At 46.2% G+C, this 23058-nt stretch overlaps 1 protein-coding gene across 1 annotated transcript in view; it reads right to left on the reverse strand.

The window, feature by feature from the left end:
- Positions 1-23058, reverse strand: part of NOC4L (nucleolar complex associated 4 homolog) — a 37621-nt gene extending 14563 nt beyond the window's left edge. The window contains exons 1-13 of the mRNA XM_081842697.1: positions 22873-23058; positions 20603-20723; positions 19143-19249; positions 18124-18225; positions 16044-16193; positions 12292-12391; positions 10134-10168; positions 7970-8020; positions 6860-6971; positions 4484-4544; positions 3505-3615; positions 2236-2399; positions 453-535 (exon numbers count right to left, since the gene is read on the reverse strand). Coding sequence (XP_081698823.1) covers positions 453-535; positions 2236-2399; positions 3505-3615; positions 4484-4544; positions 6860-6971; positions 7970-8020; positions 10134-10168; positions 12292-12391; positions 16044-16193; positions 18124-18225; positions 19143-19249; positions 20603-20723; positions 22873-23004 — 1329 coding nt within the window. The 5' untranslated portion in view covers positions 23005-23058. The remainder of the gene's footprint in view (positions 1-452; positions 536-2235; positions 2400-3504; positions 3616-4483; positions 4545-6859; positions 6972-7969; positions 8021-10133; positions 10169-12291; positions 12392-16043; positions 16194-18123; positions 18226-19142; positions 19250-20602; positions 20724-22872) is intronic.

The raw sequence follows: 23058 nt of genomic DNA on the forward strand, positions 1-23058 counted from the left end.
CGCCCACTGTCGGATTCTAACAGCGACTGACGGAGTCATGCCAAAGGGCTCCGCTCAAGGCAGAGCTTTGCTACGCTGAGCAAACTCTGAGGGACCAACCCTTTTAAGCACAAGCAGCTCATTATCCCATCACACTGCCCGATGCGAAGAGCTCCCTGCATGCAGAGAACAAGCACATCAGGGACAGGTCTCTGCAAAACCTTTCTCCCCAGTGACCTGGCTTTCTAGATTCAGGCCAAGCTGAAGAGGTACATAGGGCTGAATCCCACCAGCGCTTTCTGCATCACTTATAGAGCAGCCCGTCAATGGCGTAGAAAGGGGAAAGGCAGGGAGTGCTGTAGCCCTGGGGCCATTTTTTGGAGTGGGTGGGACCAGGCTCCCCCATGACAGGCTCCCTCACTGGAACCTGGCACCAGCACACAAGGAAGCTGCTCAGATACCCAGAAACGTACTTGTATCTCCCAAAGGGAGCTCTCCAACGCTCTGCTTTCCGAAGGCTCTTCTTCACTCATCAAGTAGGGATCTTCTGACATCTCTACGAGGAAACACAGAACGCCATTACCAGCAAACATGTGAGGTCCATGTCCCAAGAGGCTACACCTCAGAACTGACTCTAGCGCCACCTACTGTTGACCTCCCTGCTTTACGCCTTTAGTGTCATCAACTCTGGCTCTCCCTGCTGTTGTTGGATTGCTTGCCTTCCACCCTACCAGTCCCAATGGCCACCAGCTGGCATGACGAGGTTACCCAGACAATTTGGCATATATTTCATCTAGGCCAGAGGGCCTGGTACCCCCTCAGGCACAACAGAACTCTCTTGAGGTCTTTCCCGATACCGACAAATCCTCTGAGGGCTCCACCCCAACAGCCTCCCTTATTTATGATGTGGTGAAAGGGGTTGTCTTCTTCTCTCATGAAAGGTACCTAGAAAACAGAAGTGCCAACACGCTCTGGCAGCTAATAAAACGTTTGGAAGTGGCCAAAATGGATAAGTTCGCTCCTTCAAAGAAGAAAAAGGAATGCTGATTTTGAGGAAAGGTGGGACAGCTTTTTGTTGAGTATCTGAATGCATGGTATGGAAGCATTAAGACTGGAAATACTTTTTTTGTTGTCGGTAACATTAAATAAACAGTACTAAAAAAAAAAACCTCCAAGCTTTCCTACTTCCATAGCAGGGGTCAGCAACCTAAGGCACATGGGCCGGAAGTAGCCCACGGAGACCATTTAACCGGCCCACGAGCTACTCCCGAACCGAACCGCCTGCTTGGTGAGCCCCCACGCGCTGCGCTAAATCAGCACAGCATGGCACGGGGACACTCTTCCGTGGCTCTGGAAATCGCTTCTGCACATGCCCAGACGCTGGAAATCACGTCTGAGCAAAAGTAATTTCCATGGAGGATCTCCGAGAGTGATCCGGCCCATGCCTGGTAAGCTGACCCCTGTTCCATAGGGTTCAAAAGGTTGGCGCCCCTTTGATGCAAGCTATGTGCATGTGCATGTCCCACAAATTTGGACAGAGGCAAAAAAAAAAAAAAAGCTCACAGAAATGCTCAGCCCTGCCTTTGCCTTTGTCCAGAAATGGTTCAAGGTTGTGCCACCTTCCTCTTACCACAAAAGACATAACCGGCTGTACATTTGAAAAAATAATATATACTATTCATTGTATTGTAGATTTCAACTGAAGTAGCTCATAAAATTCAACGAAAAAAGTAGAAGACCCAGTGGATCAGTTCATTCTCTAATCAGTTCATGCATAAGATCCATATATGTGAAAGTGCCTATTCCACCTGTCTGTTCATAGAGTCCATAGCAGCTACTACTATGCTATAAGAACCACTGTCCTGTGATATCATATATGAGTTTGTACTACTGGTGAAGCCCAAGACAGCGAAACAAGGCTAATATTCCGGAATTCCTTGTCTTACTCTGTGAAAGGATTCTGTGGAATTGCAACAACCTTTCGTGTGGATTGTTGGACTCTATGAACAGACAGGTAGAATAGACACTTTCACATATATGGACCTTATGCATAAACTGATTAGAGAATGAACTGATCCACTGGGTCTTCTACTTTTTTTGTTGAACTTTATGAGCTACTTCTGTTGAAATCTACAATTCAATACAATGAATAGTATATATTATTTTTTCAATTGTACAGCCAGTTACGTCTTGTGTGTTTATTGAATATATTTCATGTAACCACAGGTTTGTTGTTGTTTCGCACCTTCCTCTTACCTGCAGGGCCTTCGGGCCTGTGGATGAGGACCTTGCACGCTGGATGCCTCCGCAAGAGGTTGCAGATGAAGGGGATGACGATCAGTAAGCCGTCAGGCGGTGCTGTGAGTGCCAGGCGAGCGAGTCGCTTTGTGAAGGCAGCCACCAGATATGCGGGCAAGTGCCTATTGGAAGGGAAGAGGAGAGTGTGGTGAAAACTCTCTTCCTCTCTTCCCCACCATCACACAAGCCCAGTTCAAGGTCACTCAAAGAAAAGGCCTCTGAATATCAGTACAGTCACACCTTGGTTGTCAAATGCCTTGCAACTCGAACATTTTGGCTCCTGAACACCACAAACCCAGGAGTGTTCCAGTTTGCGAATGTTCTTTGGAACCTGAACGTCCGACGGGGCTTCCAAGGCTTTGTTTTCAAACGTTTTCAGAAGTCGAACGGACTTCCGGAACGGATTTTATTCGAGAACCAAGGTACGCCTGTACTTGGGTACGCAACTCTTCAAATTGTAAACCACTTTGAAGGGATTTGGGTTTTTTTGTTACAATTAAGCGGGGTATAAATTTCATGCAATAAAACAAATATGCAAATGTGCTTATTTGCATAATTTAAACATGATGCGGAACACAGCTTCGCCCATATATTTTTCTCCCCTGCTTCTGAATCTCAGCACCTGTCTTGCCAATTGCTTATTGCAAATTATGTTTAAGGCATGCTGCAGAGAAAAGCAGGCCTTTCAAAAGTACTCCAGCACCTAAAATCAAAGTAATTGAAGTGGGGAGGTTGTTTAGTTTTTTGGAGGAGGCGGGTGGATTTTCAGAGGTTCTTTGTGGATTTAAAACCTACTGAAAAGAGATCCTCAAACCTGTCTCATTTACAGTGGTACCTCAGGTTAAGTACTTAATTCGTTCTGGAGCTCTGTTCTTAACCTGAAACTGTTCTTAACCTGAAGCACCACTTTAGCTAATGGGGCCTCCAGCTACTGCCGCACTGCCAGAGCACGATTTCTGTTCTCATCCTGAAGCAAAGTTCTTAATCTGAGGTACTATTTCTGGGTTAGCGGAGTCTGTAACCTGAAGCGTATGTAACCTGAAGCGTATGTAACCTGAGGTACCACTGTATTCTCTGTTCCCAAAGAAAATGAAGAAGGTTTTAGGAGGGCTAGGCCAGCCTTTGGAAACAGCCAAAGGGGAAATGAGTCTTCAGGTTACTTGATCAAAGTCTAAGTAAGCTGGAGACAAAGGGGCCTTGTGGCATTTTGGTTATGTGCGTACTTACGAGGAAGACAGGAATAAATCCAATAAACGGAAAAACCTGGCGCGGTATTTCACGTGGAAGATAGATGGGTCCAGAAGGCTGTAGAGCTTCTTGTAAAAATCCGGATATTCCCTATGGAGACCAAAACAGATAGGCAAGCTGCCTCGCTGAACCCTCTTACACATCTGAGTGACTACTGACTCCAAAGATAGTGAAAACTCATTTAACACAGCGGCTGCGTTTGCACTTCACACCAAACCACGGTTTAGCGCAACATGCAGGAGCTCCAGCAAGGACAACCAGAATTGGCTCTTTGGTTCAAAGCCAATCTCAAAGTCATCTCTTAAAAAATAAATAAACTACGCCTACCCAGCTAGGTTCAAGGCTCTAGAGTTAATACAGAAAGCTCTTAAGGATCGCCTGAGCTCTTATAAAGCCTAGCTCGATCACCCAAAAATATTTTGGATGAGGGTTGTTAGTCGCCCCCTGTGCTACAGAAATTGGAGATTTAGCCTCACTGTTCCCAAGTGCTGTGGAATTTGGTAGGAATTCTCACTTTTGCTTTCCAGGAGTCTCTTAAAGACTTTTTTCACGCAGGCACCCCTGTCCAGCTGCCCATAACTCTCTTGTCCAGCCAGTCACTTAATGATTATTTTGTGCTGTGTCATGTGGTGTTCTGTGTTTTACTTATGATGCTTCTATAATATGGTTGACGATAGATGTTTCAGCGCAACTCGGCTTGCAAAAGGCGAGTTTCGCGTGGGGTTGACGCAGATACAGAGCAAGGGACCTGCACATTCCCTGTACAATTTCCCTGTACATTTAGCATCTTGAGCTGGCCTCCCTATCTCTGTGTGAGATGGCAACAACCAATATATTTAACCAAGGTTCACTCGCCAAACACCGCCCATTCTGCATACAAAAGGGCTTCAATGCATCATTATCCAAACAGGTGGCATCTCAAGAGTGGCTCACATCCCAGGGAGCCGGGGAAACTTACAGGTTATGCTGCAGAATCAGGACAAACAACCCGTTCAAGGCAAGGAGGCTGATTGCTCCACCTGTGAGAGAAGCATTCATTCGTTTACTTAAAATAAAAGCAATTCTAAACTGCTTAATTTTTTTCTAAGCAATACACAGAAATACACCAATTTTTAAAAAATCAGGGGCACACCGCAGAATTGTAGAGTTTGAAGGGGACCCGAGGGTCATCTAGTCCAACCCCCTGCAGTGCTAAAGAATACTCGACAGATGGCCATACAACCTGTTTTAAAAAAACCTCCAGTGAAGGGGAGTCCACCACCTTCCACCAGAAAAACAACAACCAAAAACAGTACATATTATAAAAGCAGAAATTCTGTAATAATAGGGTTCAGTCTTAGGCATCAGGGAAAGCCTGGGGGAAACGTTATTTGGGAAGCAACAAATGGGTAGGAACCGGGCTCTCAGCTCATAAGCAGGACTACACATGTGTGTGGACTGAATGCTATTATTTAAACCTGAAGGAACGTCTCCACCCCCATCGTTCAGCCCAGACACTGAGGTCCTCCTCCAAGGGCCTTTTGGCAGTTCCCTCACTGCGAGAAGTGAGGGTACAGGGAACCAGGCAGAGGGCCTTCTCAGTAGTGGCACCCGCCCTGTGGAACACCCTCCCATCAGATGTCAAGGAAATAAACAACTATCTGACTTTTAGAAGGCAGCCCTGTTTAGGGAAGTTTTTAATGTTTGATCATGTTTTTAATATTCTGTTGGGAGCCGCCCAAAGTGGCTGGGGAGGTCCAGCCAGATGGGGAGAGGTATAAATAATAAATTATTACAATAGATTATTATATTAAAGATAAAGGTAAAGGGACCCTTGTCCATAGGTCCAGTCGTGACCAACTCTGGGGTTGCGGCGCTCATCTCGCTTTATTGGCCGAGGTAGCTGGCGTACAGCTTCCGGGTCATGTGGCCAGCATGACTAAGCCGCTTCTGGCGAACCAGAGCAGCGCACAGAAACGCCATTTACCTTCCCACCGGAGTGGTACCTATTTATCTACTTGTACTTTGACGTGGTTTCGAACTACTAGGTTGGCAGGAGCAGGGACAGAGCAATGGGAGCTCACCCTGTTGTGGGGATTCGAACCGCCGACCTTCTGATCAGCAAGTCCTAGGCTCTGTGGTTTAACCCACAGCGCCACCCGCGTCCCATTATATTAGAAACAAATTTCTAAAATGCTGAAAAACTGTATACATAAGTCAACAGAATATATTCGATCAGAAATACTAGTTCAGCCAGTAGTGTGGGAGTCACAAGACGTGCAGTCAGAATGTTTTACCAAGTTGTCAAAGGATGAAGGCACATGATGCAGCTGCCTTGCCGAAGCTAATTATTATCATTATATATTTTGTATTATTAATTCCGTTTTTATTCTTGCCCTCCCCCCCTCAACTTAGCAGCCGAATCCTGTGTTCACCGCAGCTTTCAGACAGTCTCCAAGGACAGCCCTACATCAAGCGCATTGCAGCAGCCCAGCATGGAAGGGTGACTACCAAGAGGCCCACACAGACCATCATCAAGTTCCATGCTGGCAGAGAGGCAAAAAACACTGTAGGCCAGACTGATTACCGTATTTTTTGCTCCATAAGACACACTTTTTTCCTCCTAAAAAGTAAGGGGAAATGTTTGCGCGTCTTACGGAGCAAATGCGTGGTCAAGCAGATCGTGCTTTTTTTTTTTTGAAAGAGGAAAGGGGGTGTTGAAAAAAAGCTGCTGAGCAGTTGATCTGCAAGCGATCAGGAGGGAGATAAGGGACGCTAGCGATAAAGGAGGCTGCCTGGAAGGGGGGAGGAAAAAGCACATGGATCCTCAGGAGTTTTGCACTGGGTCACCCCAAATTCACCATCAGATCACATAGCATGTACATGGCTACAGCCTGCACCAAAAAAACCCCGCACCCACTGTTTTGTGGGGCCGCAATGGCGCAAAAATGTGGTTAAAAAGCACGGATCCACATGGATTCTCAGGATTTTTGCATTGGGCTACCCCAACCTCACCATCAAATCACATGTCTGTGGCCACAGCATGAACCCCCAAAATCATACATCCACTGTTTCCTTCAGAATATTTTTTTCTTGTTTTCCTCCTCTTAAAACTAGGTGCGTCTTATGGTCAGGTGCGTCTTATGGAGCGAAAAATACGGCATATGCCAGAGCCAAGCCAGAGACTCTCCTTAGCCAGGAGTGCAAAAGACCCGGATTCCTCTGGCCTCTCGCAGCCCCTGTGCCCCCAGGTTGGCCACTCAGGTTCACCCCAAAGCTCATATGGCCCACAAGTGACTTGCCAGTCCAGCATCACCACTCTCCATCGCCTGGAGAACGCAACCTCTCGACCTACCTACGTCGTAGGCGACCGTCAGGAAATCTATCATGAGGGTTGGCTCGTTCATATGAGGGAGGATCGAGTCGTGAAGTATTACCAGCACTTTTTTGTAGAGGCTGCCAGGTAGCTGGGGAGAGAGGAAGGATAGTCAGACAGTCACAGTCAAGCAGGTTTTCCTTCCAGCATCATCTGTCAGTATATGGAAACATCACCGCTGCAGACAGCCAGATTGTTGACACCACATGATGCGCTTATCTGTGGGAAAGAAGATTTTCCCAGGACGTTCACAGGCTGGATAAGTCTTTGTGAAGAGTGTAACTTGAAACCTTCCGATTGCGCATGTTCAGGAAGTCTGTCTGACTTGCTGGAAGAACTGAACTGAAAGGACGTGTTTTTCTCTAGTGCTGTAATGTCAGAAATAAACATCATGTAAATAGATTTCTGACTTATTTTCTTTCCCCTGCGGAAGCAGGAGGGAGGGGTTGTGCATTTTGCCAATGCTTGGGAAAATGTCGCCTATCAAAATCTCCCTGGTCTGTCTGGATATCAGCCAGAGGAGGTTACCGGTAAGCAAGCTCCGAGGACAGTGAGAGGGGCCAGCCTCTATGGAGGGGGCTTGCAAACCAACATCATCCACCATGGATGACGATCCATCAGGCTATAGAAGATGAAAGGAAAGAAAGCAGAGCAGGGCCACATCATCGGCTCTGCTGGAAGAATAACAACTTCCGGCTCCTCCTCTCCCAGAACCATCCTTATTCCAGATGATCTTTATGAAGAACCTTAGAACTGGCACCCAGCTTTTGCATTTCCCTTCCTTCCCCCCAAATCCCCCTTTTCCCCCTTTTGCGCTGTCCCCTTTTAGTCTGAAGGGCTGGTGCGATATTTGGTCACTGCAAACCACTCTGGGAGCCCTCTTTGAGGTAAAACCGCTTGAAAGAAATCATTAAAAAACCTACTGTAACGAAAGAGTGCAGTTGTTGTTTTTTTAGCGTGACATTAAAGCAAAAACCACGGGTGCTTTAATTGAGATTCCTGCATTGCAGGGGGTTGGGCTAGATGACCCATGGGGTCCCTTCTAATTCTACAATTCTATGAAAACCTTCAACAGCACCAGCCACTCACCTTGTACTTGAGAAATACGAGCCACATCCTCTCAAACGCTCGTCTGTGCTCCTGTAAACGGAAAGGGCAGAAAGAACATGGAGGAAGTAGGTCTCCGCAGGAACCATCTTGCGTTCATTGGGCTTTAGTGGGCTCATGTTTATGGAAAGCGTTATCACACCAAAAGGGGCTTCGTGGATCGACCACTACGGTCTTCACACTCTCGTCCCAGGAGAAAACCAGGGAATTCTTTGAAAGCTTCTCGGCGGGTTCAGATTTCCTCAGTGAGAGGATTTATAAGAGCAAGCACATTTTCTTCCCCAGCAACCTCCAACCACAGGAGGAGCGTTCCAGAATGGATTCAGGAACATTCCAGAAGACCCTAGAAAATTCTGCAGATTGCTTTGCAACAGGGGGTTCTACAGCTGATGCTCTGGGGTTGGCTGGCATAGGAATATATGCAGAGCAGTCCCTCTGAAGGAAGAGAGTTTGAGAATGGCTAGCCCGGACTTCAGTCGGTGGCTACTGACGCAAGACCACAAAAGGAGCCTATGATGGCCACCATCCCTGCTCCCTCGTCACTTCCAGGAAGAAACCATCAGTTTGCATTTCTTAGTACAGAAAGTATCTGTCAGGGGTTCAGGAGCAGAGACACAGGAGATGGAGCAAATGGAGAGTGAGGAGGAGGAATCCGAGGGGGGTGTAGGCAGTGACAGTGGTCAGAGAGATTCCACGAGTCTCTCCAGCGAATCGGAAGATTCACAGAAAGGAGCGCCGATGGCCAGGGCAAGGGGGGTGCCAAGGGGGAAACCCCAGAAGGAAGGGGCCAGCGGGGACTCCCTGAGCAGCAGTTGGAAATCAGGACCAGCTTCCCCACCAGAGCGCAGTGGGGGGGAGGAGTCCCAGGCATCGGGACCAGTGTTCTCACCACCAGAGGGAGGAGATGAGTCAGGATTGACCACGCCTCCATCGGAGAGCGGGGAAACGGTCAAGAGGAAAGTCACCGGCTGGGCGCGCGCGCCAAGTTCAAATGTACAGGCGAGCGGCACAGCAGGTAGCCCGGATAGGGAGCCAGGTCCTAAAGCCCGCCGGAAGGAAGGGCAAGACTCAGGGGGGTCAGCGTCAGAAGAGTCCAGGAGGGAGGAAACCCCAGGGGGCAGAAGGACCCAGAGGAGGAAAGAACAGCGCAGGAGGTGGAGCCGGGCTAGGATCTTAAACTGGTGCGGAAGGGGTAGTGACTCAGAGGGGACTTCGCCGATCTAGAGCCAAGACGTAGGGCTGCACGCTCTGGGGTTTGAAATGGAAACTAAACTTCAATAAAGACTTTTGTACATTACATCAACCGGGCGTTGGTCCTCTGTGAGCTGGGACCTAGAGGCAGCTCTGACAGTATCAATCTGATGTGTGGAGATCTTTCCTATTCTAATTAATTCAAGAGGGTTCTGGAAGCTTCTCTGCATGACACAAACTGGAACCAAGCAAAAGGTTCATGATGTTTGGGTTATTCCTTCAGAGAAGCCGAGTACAGCTGGCTTAAACTGCTCCTGTTATCTCTTTCTGTCAATGTCATGCAGACTAGAATGATAAGGCCAGAAGGAGCCTGGGCTTCACTATCTATCCCTCTTTCCTTCTGGTGTGGTGTTCTGTATATAGTATGCTTAGCGTTAAGGTTTTAGTCTTATTATAAGTTATTGTAAGTTTAAGTGAAGTGTGCTGCGACTGGATTTCTTATGGGCAGTGCCAATCCTGAATGAATTGGATTTGTGACCATTATGCTCATTTGCCTTCAATAGCAGTAAAGCTCTGCTGGATGAAATATTAATTGCCTCTGGTCCATTTTTTGGGAATCCTGCAACGTGTTTAGGTTTTTACTTTGCTAACTACATATTGGAATCCGCTCTGGGTCAATATCAGAAGAATTCATGACAGAAACAATCAAGACGGCCACCTCCACAGGTGCAAAACAGTTGCATCAGACAGCAACCCTAAACCCAGTTAGCCAACCTGGTGCCCTCCCCCCCACAGCCAATCGTGGGACATGCTAGTTGGGACTGATGCAAATTGCGATGCTCCCCAGAGGTCAGCCGCCCACCCAGGCGGACCCTCCCCATCCTGCTGTAAACAAAACAAGATGTGTAAGACAAGAGCAGAAACGGAATTCCATTCAGCCACCCAAAATACTTACCTTCAGCTTTGAGACTTTCCATTCTTCCTGGTTAGCTGTTGCAGGGGGAGAGGAAAAGAAGGAAACAGTCAGGTAAACAAAAACGTAAAGTGTGACCAAGTCTGCGAGGCAGGAGCCACACCTCTGCAGTGGAGCCCATGTTCAGCCTGCAGAAAGTCCAAACCCCAGCATCTCCAGTTCAAAGGACATCAGGGAGCAGGTGGTGGGGATGACTCTGTGCTGGAAGCACTGCTGCCAACCAGAGCAAGCAACACTGGGTTAGATGGACTGCTAACGTGTGCCAACAGCTATGAGACAGCCTGCCATGCCAGAGTAGACAATTGAAATAAAAAAATTAAAGATAAATGTTCATAATTGCATATATAAACCACACAGAAAAAGTCCTGAAGCCATTTTGTCCCTCCCAAATTGACCTCAAATATTTCTCTGCAAGGTCGAAGGAAAAAGGAAAAGCCTCCCCACTGCTTTTTCGTTCACAAATACTGTCTTAAGGGTATGTCTGTGTATGAATAGGGTGAGCCTGTGACCTGGCTCAGGAACTAAGTATTTGTCATTACAAAAGACTGGCCAGGCTTCTCAGGGTATCCAGTTAAGTGACCATTAATAGGTAACCTTCCAGACAGGAGATAAACAACGCACTCAGATTTCTGTTGTAGACTGACCTTTCTGTGATGTATGTATGATGTATCGGGGGGGGTGTCTTGAGCTACACCCCTTCTGTAATGTATGTATGTATGTTTCTGGGGGTGGTCTTGGACTCCGGGGGGGGGGGGGGAATTAAAAATGTCTTTGTTCGGGGTCCTTCTCCTTTCCTGTGTGTGAGGGGAGTACCCTGTTGCAACAGTTCAATAAAGATCAAGCTTATGAGCTGCTTTGCTTCTCAATATTCTCTGGTTGGCCTCTGTTATTTTCTCCGACCGATGGAGAACCTACAAAGGACTCTATAAGGGCTCTTGTGTCCCCCAAAAGGGAATAAGGGCAGATTTTTGTTTATTACACAATAAAGGGCTTGATGGAAAGGGAGCATAATGGTGCTTTCATATGACGAAGCCTGTGTGCGTTCAGTAAACATGCATGCTGTTTTGTACACTTTTGGACACAGAATTCTGTACCGTACAGCATGTACTATACATTTAAAGCAGTATCATACCACTTCAAACAGCCTCCAAAGAATTCTGGGAATTGTAGTTTGTTACGGGTTCTGTGAACTGTTATTTCCCTCACAGAGCTTCAATAAATGTTGTACACCACCCTGGGTACAGGGTATATAATTTGAATGAAGAAGAAGAAGAGGAGGAAGAAGTGGTTTGAGAGTCAACACCTCTTCCCAGGGAACTCCCCAGGTGAGGGGGGGGGCATTATTGTTTTGTTTCGTTCTTATTTATCATGCATTTTGCATTTTGATCTAGTATCCTTATGCTGGGATTTATAGGAGGTATACAAATCTAAATAATAAGCAATAATAAATCTGGGAATTTTAGCCCCTAACAACTCTTAACACCATTAGCAAATGACAACCCCGTCCCTAGGATGCTCAGGGGGAAGCCATGGCCGTTGAAAGTGGCGTGATACTGCTTCAAATGTCTGGTGCAGACATTTGCCTCTGGCCCTTCCTAGGCCAGGGAGCTTGGAGAGGCATCTGTACAGGTAGAAACCTCTCGACATGCGTGAGGATGGGATGTAGCCTGCTGCATGAAGGGCTCTGATCACTTTTGCCTCTGATCCTGCCCACCCCTAGCTTGCGGCCCCCAGAAAGCTGCTCTCAGGGGAATGTGGTCCTTGGGCTGCCTCACTGAAATCTCCAACGCTGGCCAGGCAGAGTTGCTGAGCGTGTGGGTCAAAGCACCCCAGTCCTAACGCAAATACCGTATTTTTCTCTCTATAAGACTCACTTTTTCCCTCCTAAAAAGTAAGGGGAGATGTGTGTGTGTGTGTGTGTGTGTGTGTGTTATGGAGTGAATGCAGGCTGCGCAGCTATCCCAGAAGCCAGAACAGCAAGAGGGATCGCTGCTTTCACTGCGCAGCGATCCCTCTTGCTGTTCTGGCTTCTGGGATTCAGAATATTTTTTTTCTTGTTTTCCTCCTCCAAAAACTTGGTGCGTCTTATGGAGCGAAAAATACGGTGTGTCCGAACGAGCAGCTGCCACACCTCACTCACTGTTTCTCACTAGGAAGTTCTGTATCTCGCTCTCCTCGCTCGGCATGGAAATGGATGAAATGAGGGCAAAGGCGTTTTTCTGGTACACTGGAAGTGGCACCTGCAGAAGAAGAAAAACCCCACATTGTTGTATCGTGGAAGACACACAAAGAACCAAACTTGAATGCAATACCATCAAATAAATGATGTATTTAAAAAAGATAACAGGAAGAATGGCTTTGAAACTTTTAGATCTAAGCTAGAAACCAAATTGTTGGGAGGGAAAAAATAATCATCTTATAAAAAATGTATGACTTACTATTAGAACGGCATACAAAAGATGAAGAGGTTAAAGAGGTGATGATTAAGTGGGCAAAAGACACTGGACATAATATACAATTCGAAGCCTGGTCAAAGTTATGGAATGACAGAATTAAATTCACTGCATGCATGGCGTTGAAAGAAACTATAATGAAAATGATGTATAGATGGTATTTAACACCAAGTAAATTAGCTAAAATGTATAAAATGAGTAATAAGAATTGTTGGAAATGTAACATTAAAGAGGGTAGTTTTCATCATATGTGGTGGACTTGTGATAAAGTTAAAGTATTTTGGGAAAATATTTATAATGAGTTAAAAAAATGTTTAGATATACTTTCCCAAAAAAAACGGAAACATTCCTCTTGCGGACGACAGGAGTGTAAATATTAAAAGTTGACCAGAAATTGTTTATGTATGCTACTACAGCAGCTAGAATTTTATTAGCCCAGAAATGGAAGCAGCAAGAATTACCGACGATAGACAAATGGCAGACGAAGATGATGGACTACAGTGGTACCTCGGGTTACATACGCTTCAGGTTACAAACTCCGCTAACCCAGAAATAGTGCTTCAGGTTAAGAACTTTGCTTCAAGATGAGAACAGAAATCGTGCTCCGGCTGCGCAGCGGCAGCAGGAGGCCCCATTAGCTAAAGTGGTGCTTCAGGTTAAGAACAGTTTCAGGTTAAGTACGGACCTCCAGAACGAATTAAGTACTTAACCCGAGGTACCACTGTATGTGGAATTGGCAAAGTTGACAGGGAGAATCTGAAACCAGAGGGACCAAGCGTTTCAGGAAGAGTGGAGTAATTTTGTTCAATACACAGACCATCATTGTGAACGTATAAAGACACTAGCAGGACAGCGATAAAGCTCGCAACATTTAAAAGAATAATCCTTCTACTTGTGCTTTAGGTTTTAAATAATTTAAGATAAATGTAGAATTTCGACGGTATAAATCTGCAGATTTTAGTTGTGTTCTATAAAAACCAGATGATGGAATGGAGGAAGATCAAAAGCTAAGCAGAGCTAAAATTTGTAAAAGGTGATATGATGTTATAATATTGTCAAAAATGGAAAATCTATAAAAATATCCGATTTCAAGGTGAGGGTGTTGCGCGAGTCCCCCGCTTTGGGCAGTGATCACAAGCACCAAAAAGAAGTATGGGGAATCTTTTCCCGGCAACGAGCAAAATGTCCCTCCTTATTTCTAACAGAGCTGGCAAAAACATTTCTCGCAATTTATTTTAATGAGCGGTTAAATTTCTCCCCAGCTCAGAGAAGGCTACATCTTCCTCTCTTGATGCAAAAATCCTGCCTCCATGTTACCATGTACTAAGAATCTTCTGGTGTTTTTGTGAAGGGGTGTTGCCAATCGGCAATTTTTTTTTTTAATTTGTGAACTGTTTAGAAGCCATTAACCCTAAATAGTAATAATAATAATAATAATAATTTTTTATTTATACCCCGCCCTCCCCAGCCAAGGCTGGGCTCAGAGCGGCTTACAAACAATAATAAAAACAAGAAGAATGATTACAACTTAAAAACAAAAATAAAATACAACATTAAAATAATGGAACATTAAAATATTAAAATGTAGCCTCGTTGCAGGAGGAGAAGGAAAAGAAAAGAAAAAGAGAAAGAGAGAGAGAGAGAGAGAGAGGGAATCAAATTGGCTCCAAGCCAAAGGCCAGGCGGAACAACTCTGTCTTACAGGCCCTGCGGAAAGAAATCAGATCCTGCAGGGCCCTGGTCTCATGAGGCAGAGCGTTCCACCAGGCCGGAGCCAGAGTTGAAAAGGCCCTGCAGTAATAGTAATAATAATAGTAAAAGTAATACGACTACTAATACCATGATTTCATGCTACTGTTGCTTTAGAACCATGTTTTCCTAGTGCATTTCTCCAAGCTGAATTTTTTCATCATTATAATAAGTACAGTGGTGCCTCGCAAGACGAAAAGAATCCGTTCCGTGAGGCTCTTCGTCTAGCGGTTTTTTCGTCTTGCGAAGCAAGCCCATTGACAGCTTAGCGGGTTAGCGCTATTAGCGGTCTAGCGGCTTTTAGCGATCAGCTGAGAAGCGGCTTAGCGCTTAGGGAAAGGGTGAAAAAAAGCGGAAAAAACCCCGCGGGAACTCGCAAGATTTTTTCGTCTTGCGAAGCAACCCCATAGAGAAATTCGTTTAGCGAAGCGCCTCCAAAACGGAAAAACCCTTTCGTCTAGCGGGTTTTCCGTCTTGCGAGGCGTTCGTCTTGCGGGGCACCACTGTAGTCTGTGCATGTAAAAAAGAAAGAAGTAAAAAAAAATTGCATTGGGAGACGTCTGAAGGCAGCCCTGTATCTGTAAGTTTTAAAAGTTTAATGCTTTATTATGTTTTTATATATGTTGGAAGTTGCTCAGAGACTGGGGCAACCCAGTCACACGGGCGGGGTACTCCTCCTCCTCCTAATAATAATAATAATAATAATATTGCAAGGGCTGGAAGGGATTGCAAGATGCCTCTACAGAGATGCATTTCAGCACACCCTCTTGTCTACGAGAGCCAGGCTACCCATTATCCTGTGTTCAACTGAAATGGCACTGAATAGCACTTGCTAGAAACCAGAGGAGGAGAGACTGCTGTAGTGCTTGGGAGTCCTGGTTTCAGGCTTCCCACAGGCATCTGGTGGGCCACTATGGGAGCCGGATCCTGGACTAGATGGGCCATTGGCCTGATCCAGACGAACTGCAATGAGAGTGGGGGACAGGGGACACACCACTGATTTAAGGACCGCAGCTAGACTGGTGACTGGGAGCAGCTGCCAAGACCATATAACACTGGTCTTGAAAGATCTACAGTGGCTCCCAGTACATTTCCGAGCACAATTCAAAGTGTTGGTGCTGACCTTTAAAGGCCTAAACGGCCTTGGCCCAGTACACCTGAAGGAGCGTCTCCACCCCCATCATTCTGCCTGGACACTGAGGTCCAGCGCCAAGGGCCTTCTGGCGGTTCCCTCACTGCAAGAAGCCAAGTTACAGGGAACCAGGCAGAGGGCCTTCTTGGTAGTGGCACCCGCCCTGTGGAACGCTCTCACACTAGATGTCAAAGAAAAGAACAACTATCAGACTTTTAGAAGACTTCTGAAGGCAGCCCTGTTTAGGGAAGCTTTTAATGTTTAACAGACCACTGTATTTTAATACTTTGTTGGAAGCTGCCCAGGGTGGCTGGGGAGACCCAGCCAGATGGGCGGGGTATAAATAATTAATTATTATTAGTAGTATTAGTATTAGTATTAGTATTAGTATTAGTATTAGTATTATATTCTTCTCTGCTTCTGGAGATAGCAGACTTTGGAGACTGACCCTTATCCGATAAGCACCACCTGTTCATCTATATAGACATGCCTTGTCATTTACAAGGCTCCACCCTGGGCTCAGCCTCTTTGTTGCAGCCGGCTGACATTTTCCAGTACCTTTTTGGTCTTCTGCATGACGCCACCCACGTTTTCAGTCACTGACTTCATCACAAAGAACCGGACATCGTCACGTTCCAAGTATTCTTGGAAGCGAGAAATCAAGAGCGAAGAATTAGCTTCCACCGGAATTAAGCCGTCCACAACCACCTAGCAAAAAATAGTTTTTAAAAAATGTTTTTTAAAAAAGAAAAACGCAAGGAAAGGAAGCCAGGAGATCAGCAGGCAAGATCAGCTAAACCACCATACTACCCATCCCTTTTCACTCAACACTCCCCCCATTTCACTGAGATGCAGTTTCTTGCTCAAATAGAACCTCCATTTTCAGAGACAGTGTATCTCTGAATGCCATGTACTATGAAAACAAGCAACCAAGCAAAGCAAGGTCTTCCTACATGCTTGCATACCTCCCAGGCCATTTGGTTAGCTGGATAAAAAATGCTGACCCAAATGGACCTTTACTTATGCCACAATACGCGTGGCTGTCCAACAATGTTGATGGAGTCCAGCTCCCATCATTCCCAGGCAGCAGGGATAATGGTCAGAACTTACGGGTGTTAGGGGTTCTGTAACATCTGGAGAGCCACATGTGAGCTGGCTTGTGATACACAAACAACAAACTAGTTTTCTTAGTGCCAATCCTTAGGTAAAGGTAAAGGGACCCCTGCCCATTAGGTCCAGTCATGGCCGACTCTGGAGTTGTGGCGCTCATCTCGCTTTATTGGCTGAGGGAGCCGGCGTACAGCTTCCGGGTCATGTGGCCAGCATGACTAAGCCGCTTCTGGTGAACCAGAGCAGCACACGGAAACACTGTTTACCTTCCCGCTGGAGCGGTACCTATTTATCTACTTGACGTGCTTTCGAACTGCTAGGTTGGCAGGAGCAGGGACTGAGCAACGGGAGCTCACCCCGTCGCTGGGATTCAAACCACTGACCAGGCAAGTCCTAGGCCCTGTGGTTTAACCCACAGCGCCACCCGCGTCCCTAGTGCCAATCCTTAAGCACCCTCAAAAAAGAGGGTGATAAAAGGATGGTTAAGGGAACAAAATACCCCAAGAGGGAAGAACCCTAAAACAGGCCAATAGAGGACAAAGGATGATCTGTGAGAAGGGAATATCCAGAAGGACTTTCTTTTACGTATAAAGCAAAGATGTGTACAGCCAATAAAAGCAGAAGCATTTTGGAGGAAATATGAAAAGGAACTAGGAGATAAGCAGGTGGAATAGTGGGAGGAAGAAGATAGTAAATAAGGTCATTACAAATTTTTTAAATGACTTTAAGCTATATAAAAAGAATCAATGATGGATTTAAAATTGCTCTCTCGGAATGCTAATGGTTTGAACAATAAAAACTGACGAATTAGGATTACACATATTTTGGCGAGACAAAAACTAGCTGTTATTTGCTACCAAGGAACCTGTATAAAGAGACAACACAGAAGACTATTGTTAAGTAAAGGATTAGGACAGGAATTCATATGTTTGAAGAAGAAGAAAAAGGGGGGGGGAGTACTTTATGTTAATCCCAAATTGGACCATAAACAAATCTTCAGAGACGAAGAGGGAATAAATGATGGCAAAAAGTGAGCTGTGAGTCCAAAATGACTCCCAGGCTGCGCACCTGGTCCTTCAGGGGCACAGTTACCTCAGTCATGACCAGGGAGTCCTCCACACCCGCCCACCCCATCCCCCCCAAAACAGTCTTGTCTGGATTCAACTTCAATCTGTGAACCACCATCCACCCTCCAAACACCCTCACAGGACATTCACCACCTTCAGTGGTTCTGATTTAAAAGAGAGGTAGAGCTGGGTATCATCCGCATACTGATGAACACCCAGCCCAAACCCCCTGATGATCTCTCCCAGGGGCTTCATGTAGATGTTAAAAAGCATGGGGGAGAGGACAGAGCCCTGAAGTACCCCACAAGTGAGAGCTCAGGGGTCTGAACACTCATCCCCCAACACCACTTTCTGAACACGGCCCAGGAGGAAGGAGCAGAACCACTGTATAACAGAGCGCCCAGCTCCCCTGGACAATCCAGAAGGATGTCATGGTCGATGGTATCAAAAGTGCAACTTACTTTTAAAAGTTCTCGCGGGAAGTTAAACCGCCACTCGTTCTTGACCAGAGGGTGCTTGGCTTCCAATTCAACAAATTTCATCAGGGTGCAGAGGGCAGATTCCTTAAAATAAACAGGGGGAGAGGGAAAGATAACATTAGGAAACAGGACTGAAGAGCTAGCCTTATAATCAATCAAACTGATGCAATGCATGTGCGAATGCAGCCACAGTCTTAAGTCGTGAGGGCCTTAAGACTGCCCGGCCTCCTCCCCAAGCATTCTTGACACTGTATTGTTTTCAATATTCGGTTGGAAGCCGCCCAGAGTGGCTAGGGAAACCCAGCCAGATGGGCGGGGTATAAATAAATTATTATTATTATTTTATTTTAATTTTTATTACAGGCAGCCCCCCGTTCATGCAGGAGCTATGTTCCAAGGCACCGCACGCACCAGTGAAATCGCGTATAATTGAAACCCATTGAAAAAGCCTCCAAACACCCCACTCCACCCTTTCCAGTGATGCCTTTATGACATTTCCGAGTCTCTTCCAGGTTCAGAACCATGAGCATATAGAAGGTTGTGCACATATTAAACTTGCGTCTTCTTCTTCTTCTTTGGCGATCACTCGTAGCCGAGTAAGATTGTCTTCCATAAACACGGTTTTAACAATGAGTCCATAAGTGACTGTGGAGGCCAATTGTGGATCCACACGTCCTTCCACAGTGGGGACATTGGTTTCCAGGCAGGAGTCGATCATGGTGTGGATTTGCCAAGCATACCTTCCTCTTAGCAGTTATCTTTCCACAAGGGCCAACATTGATGCTGAAATCCAGCATTGCCTGAGCTCTGCAAGTGCAGCTTTCTCCCGATTGAAGTGCAGAGTGTTTGAGGACCAGGACATTCGCAGGGAAACCAAAATGCTTGTTTACAAAGCTATAAACTTGCGTAAATGGGGGGCTGCCTATATATTTATTTATACAATGCCTTTCTCCCTGACAGTAGAATCATGTAGCCAAACTAATCACCCCAGCAAAACTCACCTGGACTTGGAAAGACTCGTGGCCCATCAGTTCCCCCAAGCAATGTACGCAACTGTTGTATCGATGCCTCATCCAAATTTTGTACTTGTCTTCTGCACTGTAACTCTCTGGAGGGGGCGAGATGAGAAAATGGGCCCAGCGGGAAGTGAGAAAAGAGAGAAGGCAGATGGAAATGATGAACGGGGTTTTTGTCAATCAAGTGTTTATCGGTCAACCAAGTTCAAGTTATAGTCAAGAAAGAAAAAAACAAATGAGCAAACAGATTTTTGTCAGGATTTTCAAGTTCAACAACCCTATTCTATGTATGACCTCTCTTGTTAGGAATTTGTTTGGGTTTTTTATTTTGCTGAACAATTCCTGAGTGTTTCTCCCATGGAAAGAGTGCTCCGCCTGTTTTACTGTACATTGGATAAGTCTGAGAGTCCTTTAATTATACATGTTTTTTTAAAAACTCATGGATACTGTTATTCAATATCCATTTCAGATAGAGCTGTGTTGACTGCATAAGTACAGTGATACCTTGGTTCTCAAACGCCTTGGTACTCAAATAACTTTTGAACCCAAACACTGGAAACCCAGAAGTAAGTGTTCCGGTTTGCGAACTTTTTTTAGAAGCCGAATGTGCTCCAGTTTGAGTGTTACGCTTCCGTTTTGAATGTTACACTGAGGTCTGTCTGTTTTTGCTATTTATTTTGCGTTTTTCTTTTTGCAGCTCTTTTTTTGGTGACTGTGTGGAACCACTGCAGTACATTGTTTATTGCTTTCATTTTATGGTCTCGTTAGATAGTAAAATTCATGTTAAATTGCTGTTTTAGGGGTTGTTTTTAAAAGTCTGGGATGATTAATCCGCTTTGCATTGCTTTCTATGGGAAAGCGCACCTTGGTTTTGGAATGCTTTGGTTTTGGAACAGACTTCCGGAATGGATTAAGTTTGAGAACAAAGGTACCACTGTATTGGCACCCACACCTGTATATCAGAAATAGAAGGAGTCACTGGTCTTCAGCTGGTTGTGGATCAACCACAGAGTTGTTTTAAACTGGTTTGAATGTTATATTTTAATGTTGTGACCTAGCCCTAGGAAGAAGAGAAGAAGAGTATGGATTTGATATCCCGCTTTATCACTACCCGCTTTATCACTACCCGAAGGAGTCCCAAAGCGGCTAACATTCTCCTTTCCCTTCCTCCCCCACAACAAGCACTCTGTGAGGTGAGTGGGGCTGAGAGACTTCACAGAAGTGTGACTGGCCCAAGGTCACCCAGCAGCTGCATGTGGAGGAGCAGAGACGCGAACCCGGTTCCCCAGATTACGAGTCTACCGCTCTTAACCACTACACCACACTGGCTCTCCTAGGACCTTAGGGTGAATGGCAGGCAGGCAATAAATAAATAAATAAATGCCAGTGGTGCCCATCACAATTTCCCCCCTAGACCCATTTCCTGCCCAGATATTCATCCTCACCTTGCAGAGATGGCTCTTCCAGAGGCAGGTTCCCAACAAAGAGCTCTCCCCGTTCAAGCAAAGCCCCAAAGAGGCGGCTGCAGGTCCGGATGGCACACAAGACAATCTCCTTCTGCTCATCCTGTATGGGAATGGGAAGGAGGAAAAATGGAAAATGAGCAAGGTCCCAACCAAAGAAGAATATGCTCAGCTTGCAGACTTAACATATAGAACAACAACACAAGAAGAACATACGTTTAGAGAAGATTGGAAAACGTTTATTGAATATATGGGAAATAACTGTGTACAGTGGTGCCCCGCAAGACGAATGCCTTGCAAGACGAAAAACCCGCTAGACGAAAGGGTTTTCTGTTTTGGAGGCGCTTCACAAAACAAATTTCCCTATGGGCTTGCTTTCTAAGCCGCTAAACCGCTTATCTGCTTATCCGCTAAGCTGATAAGCCGCTAAAAGCCGCTAAGCCGCTAATAGCGCTAATCCGCTAAGCCGTCAATGGGCTTGCTTCGCAAGACGAAAAAACCGCTAGACGAAGAGAATCGCGGAACGGATTCTTTTCGTCTTGCGAGGCAACACTGTACAGCTGAAAACACTGGCAGCATTAAGAAAAATTCAACAGTGTAAATAAGTTTTGATGAATGCAATAATGGAATAATGAAGGGTTTGTCAGTATTTTCATTCTCTCCTGTTGCTAGATGAGTGATTGTTACATCACATGTCTGTGTTAACATTACATGCTTGGAAAGTGTGGGAAACGGAAGCCAAGAAAGTGGGGCCCTAAGCTATAGCTTGTTTAAAGGTAAAGGTAAAGGGACCCCTGACCATTAGGTCCAGTCGTGACCGACTCTGGGGTTGCAGCGCTCATCTCGCTTTATTGGCCGAGGGAGCCGGCGTACAGCTTCCGGGTCATGTGGCCAGCACGACTGAGCCGCTTCTGGCGAACCAGAGCAGCGCACGGAAACAGTGGCGTAGCGTGGGTTGTCAGCACCCGGGGCAAGGCAAGTAATTTGCGCCCCCTGCGAGTGCGAGCGCGCCCCCCCCCCCAGATGTTGCGCCCGGTGCGGCCGGCCCCCCTGCACCCCCCACACTACGCCACTGCACGGAAACGCCGTTTACCTTCCCACCGGAGCAGTACCTATTTATCTACATACACTTTGACGTACTTTCGAACTGCTAGGTTGGCAGGAGCTGGGACCGAGCAATGGGAGCTCACCCCGTCACAGGGATTCGAACCACCGACCCTCTGATCAGCAAGTCCTAGGCTCTGTGGTTTAACCCACAGCACCACCCGCGTCCCTTGTTTAGCTTATACATAAATCTGGCACTGGTGAACTATGGGAGGTGCTGGCTTGGACTGTATGTGTGCCTGCCTGCCTGCGTGTGTGTGTGTGTGTGTGTGAGAGAGAGAGAGAGAGAGAGAGAATATCACCTGCCCAAGGCTGCAATGTGAACCACACTTCCCAGGAAGTAAGCACGTGCGAACTTGGTGGGGCTTCTCCTTTGAGTTAAACCCAGTATCCATCTATCCAGTATCCATCTACCCAAGCATGGGAAGCATTGAGACCGGTGGAGTCTGGGAATCCAAAGGGTATATAATTATAACTTGCTCTGTTTTTATTTTGTTCTGCTATCTGTATGGAAATTGGGAAAGTCGTGGAAGGGAAATTTTGGTTGACTTTAGGAAAAATGTTTAAGAATGAGTAACGATGTATAAGTATTGATGTTTAAGTTTGGATAAGTTAAAAGTGGTTTTCAAAATGGTTTAAATTAAATGAAAATAAGGTTTGCAAAAATAAATTGAGGAAATGGAAGAAGAGGAAAAGTAAAATAACAACATGCTAAAATAAATGATTAAGTTAAAGTTGAGAAATAAGCAATAAGGATTTGCTGAGCTAATAATTTAAATTGGAATACAAGAAGGGGGGGTGTGAGGAGGTCTGAGAAACAAGTTAAATGAAACTAAGTAACTGAAATTTTATGTGTTTTTAATTGTTTTTTAAGTTTTGGATTTTTGGATTTTTGTTATTTTTGGGTCTATTTTTGTTTTTGTGTGGTTTTTGAAAATGCCAATAAATATTCATAAAAAAGAGAGAGAGACCGGCGTCCACTCGTGGCCAGAGGCAACTGCCCTTCCTGAGCATGGCTCCTCCTCTCCATCCTCTTTGCTTCGGGTCGGGCGGCTCCTGGGATTTCCCCCCACCCCCCCCACCCCCCCAAAAAGAAAGAGGTGCCGGAGCGTCCGGTTCCCCCGGCGGCGCCCGTGCGCCTCGCTCACCTGCAGCAGCTCCAGGATCTCGAAGACGCGGTTGGCGCTGCTCCGGCTGCCCAGCACCGCTTCCAGGCAGGCCGCCAGCGCGGCTTCGGCGGCGGCGGCGGCGCCTTTCCCTCCGGTCCCACGGCCCGCCATGGCTCTCTGCTCTCCTCCGGGGCCCAGGCGCCCACGTGCGCGGAAGGAAACCCG

Source organism: Podarcis erhardii, assembly GCF_964252035.2.
Source record: "Podarcis erhardii genome assembly, chromosome: 15".
NCBI lineage: Eukaryota > Metazoa > Chordata > Lepidosauria > Squamata > Lacertidae > Podarcis > Podarcis erhardii.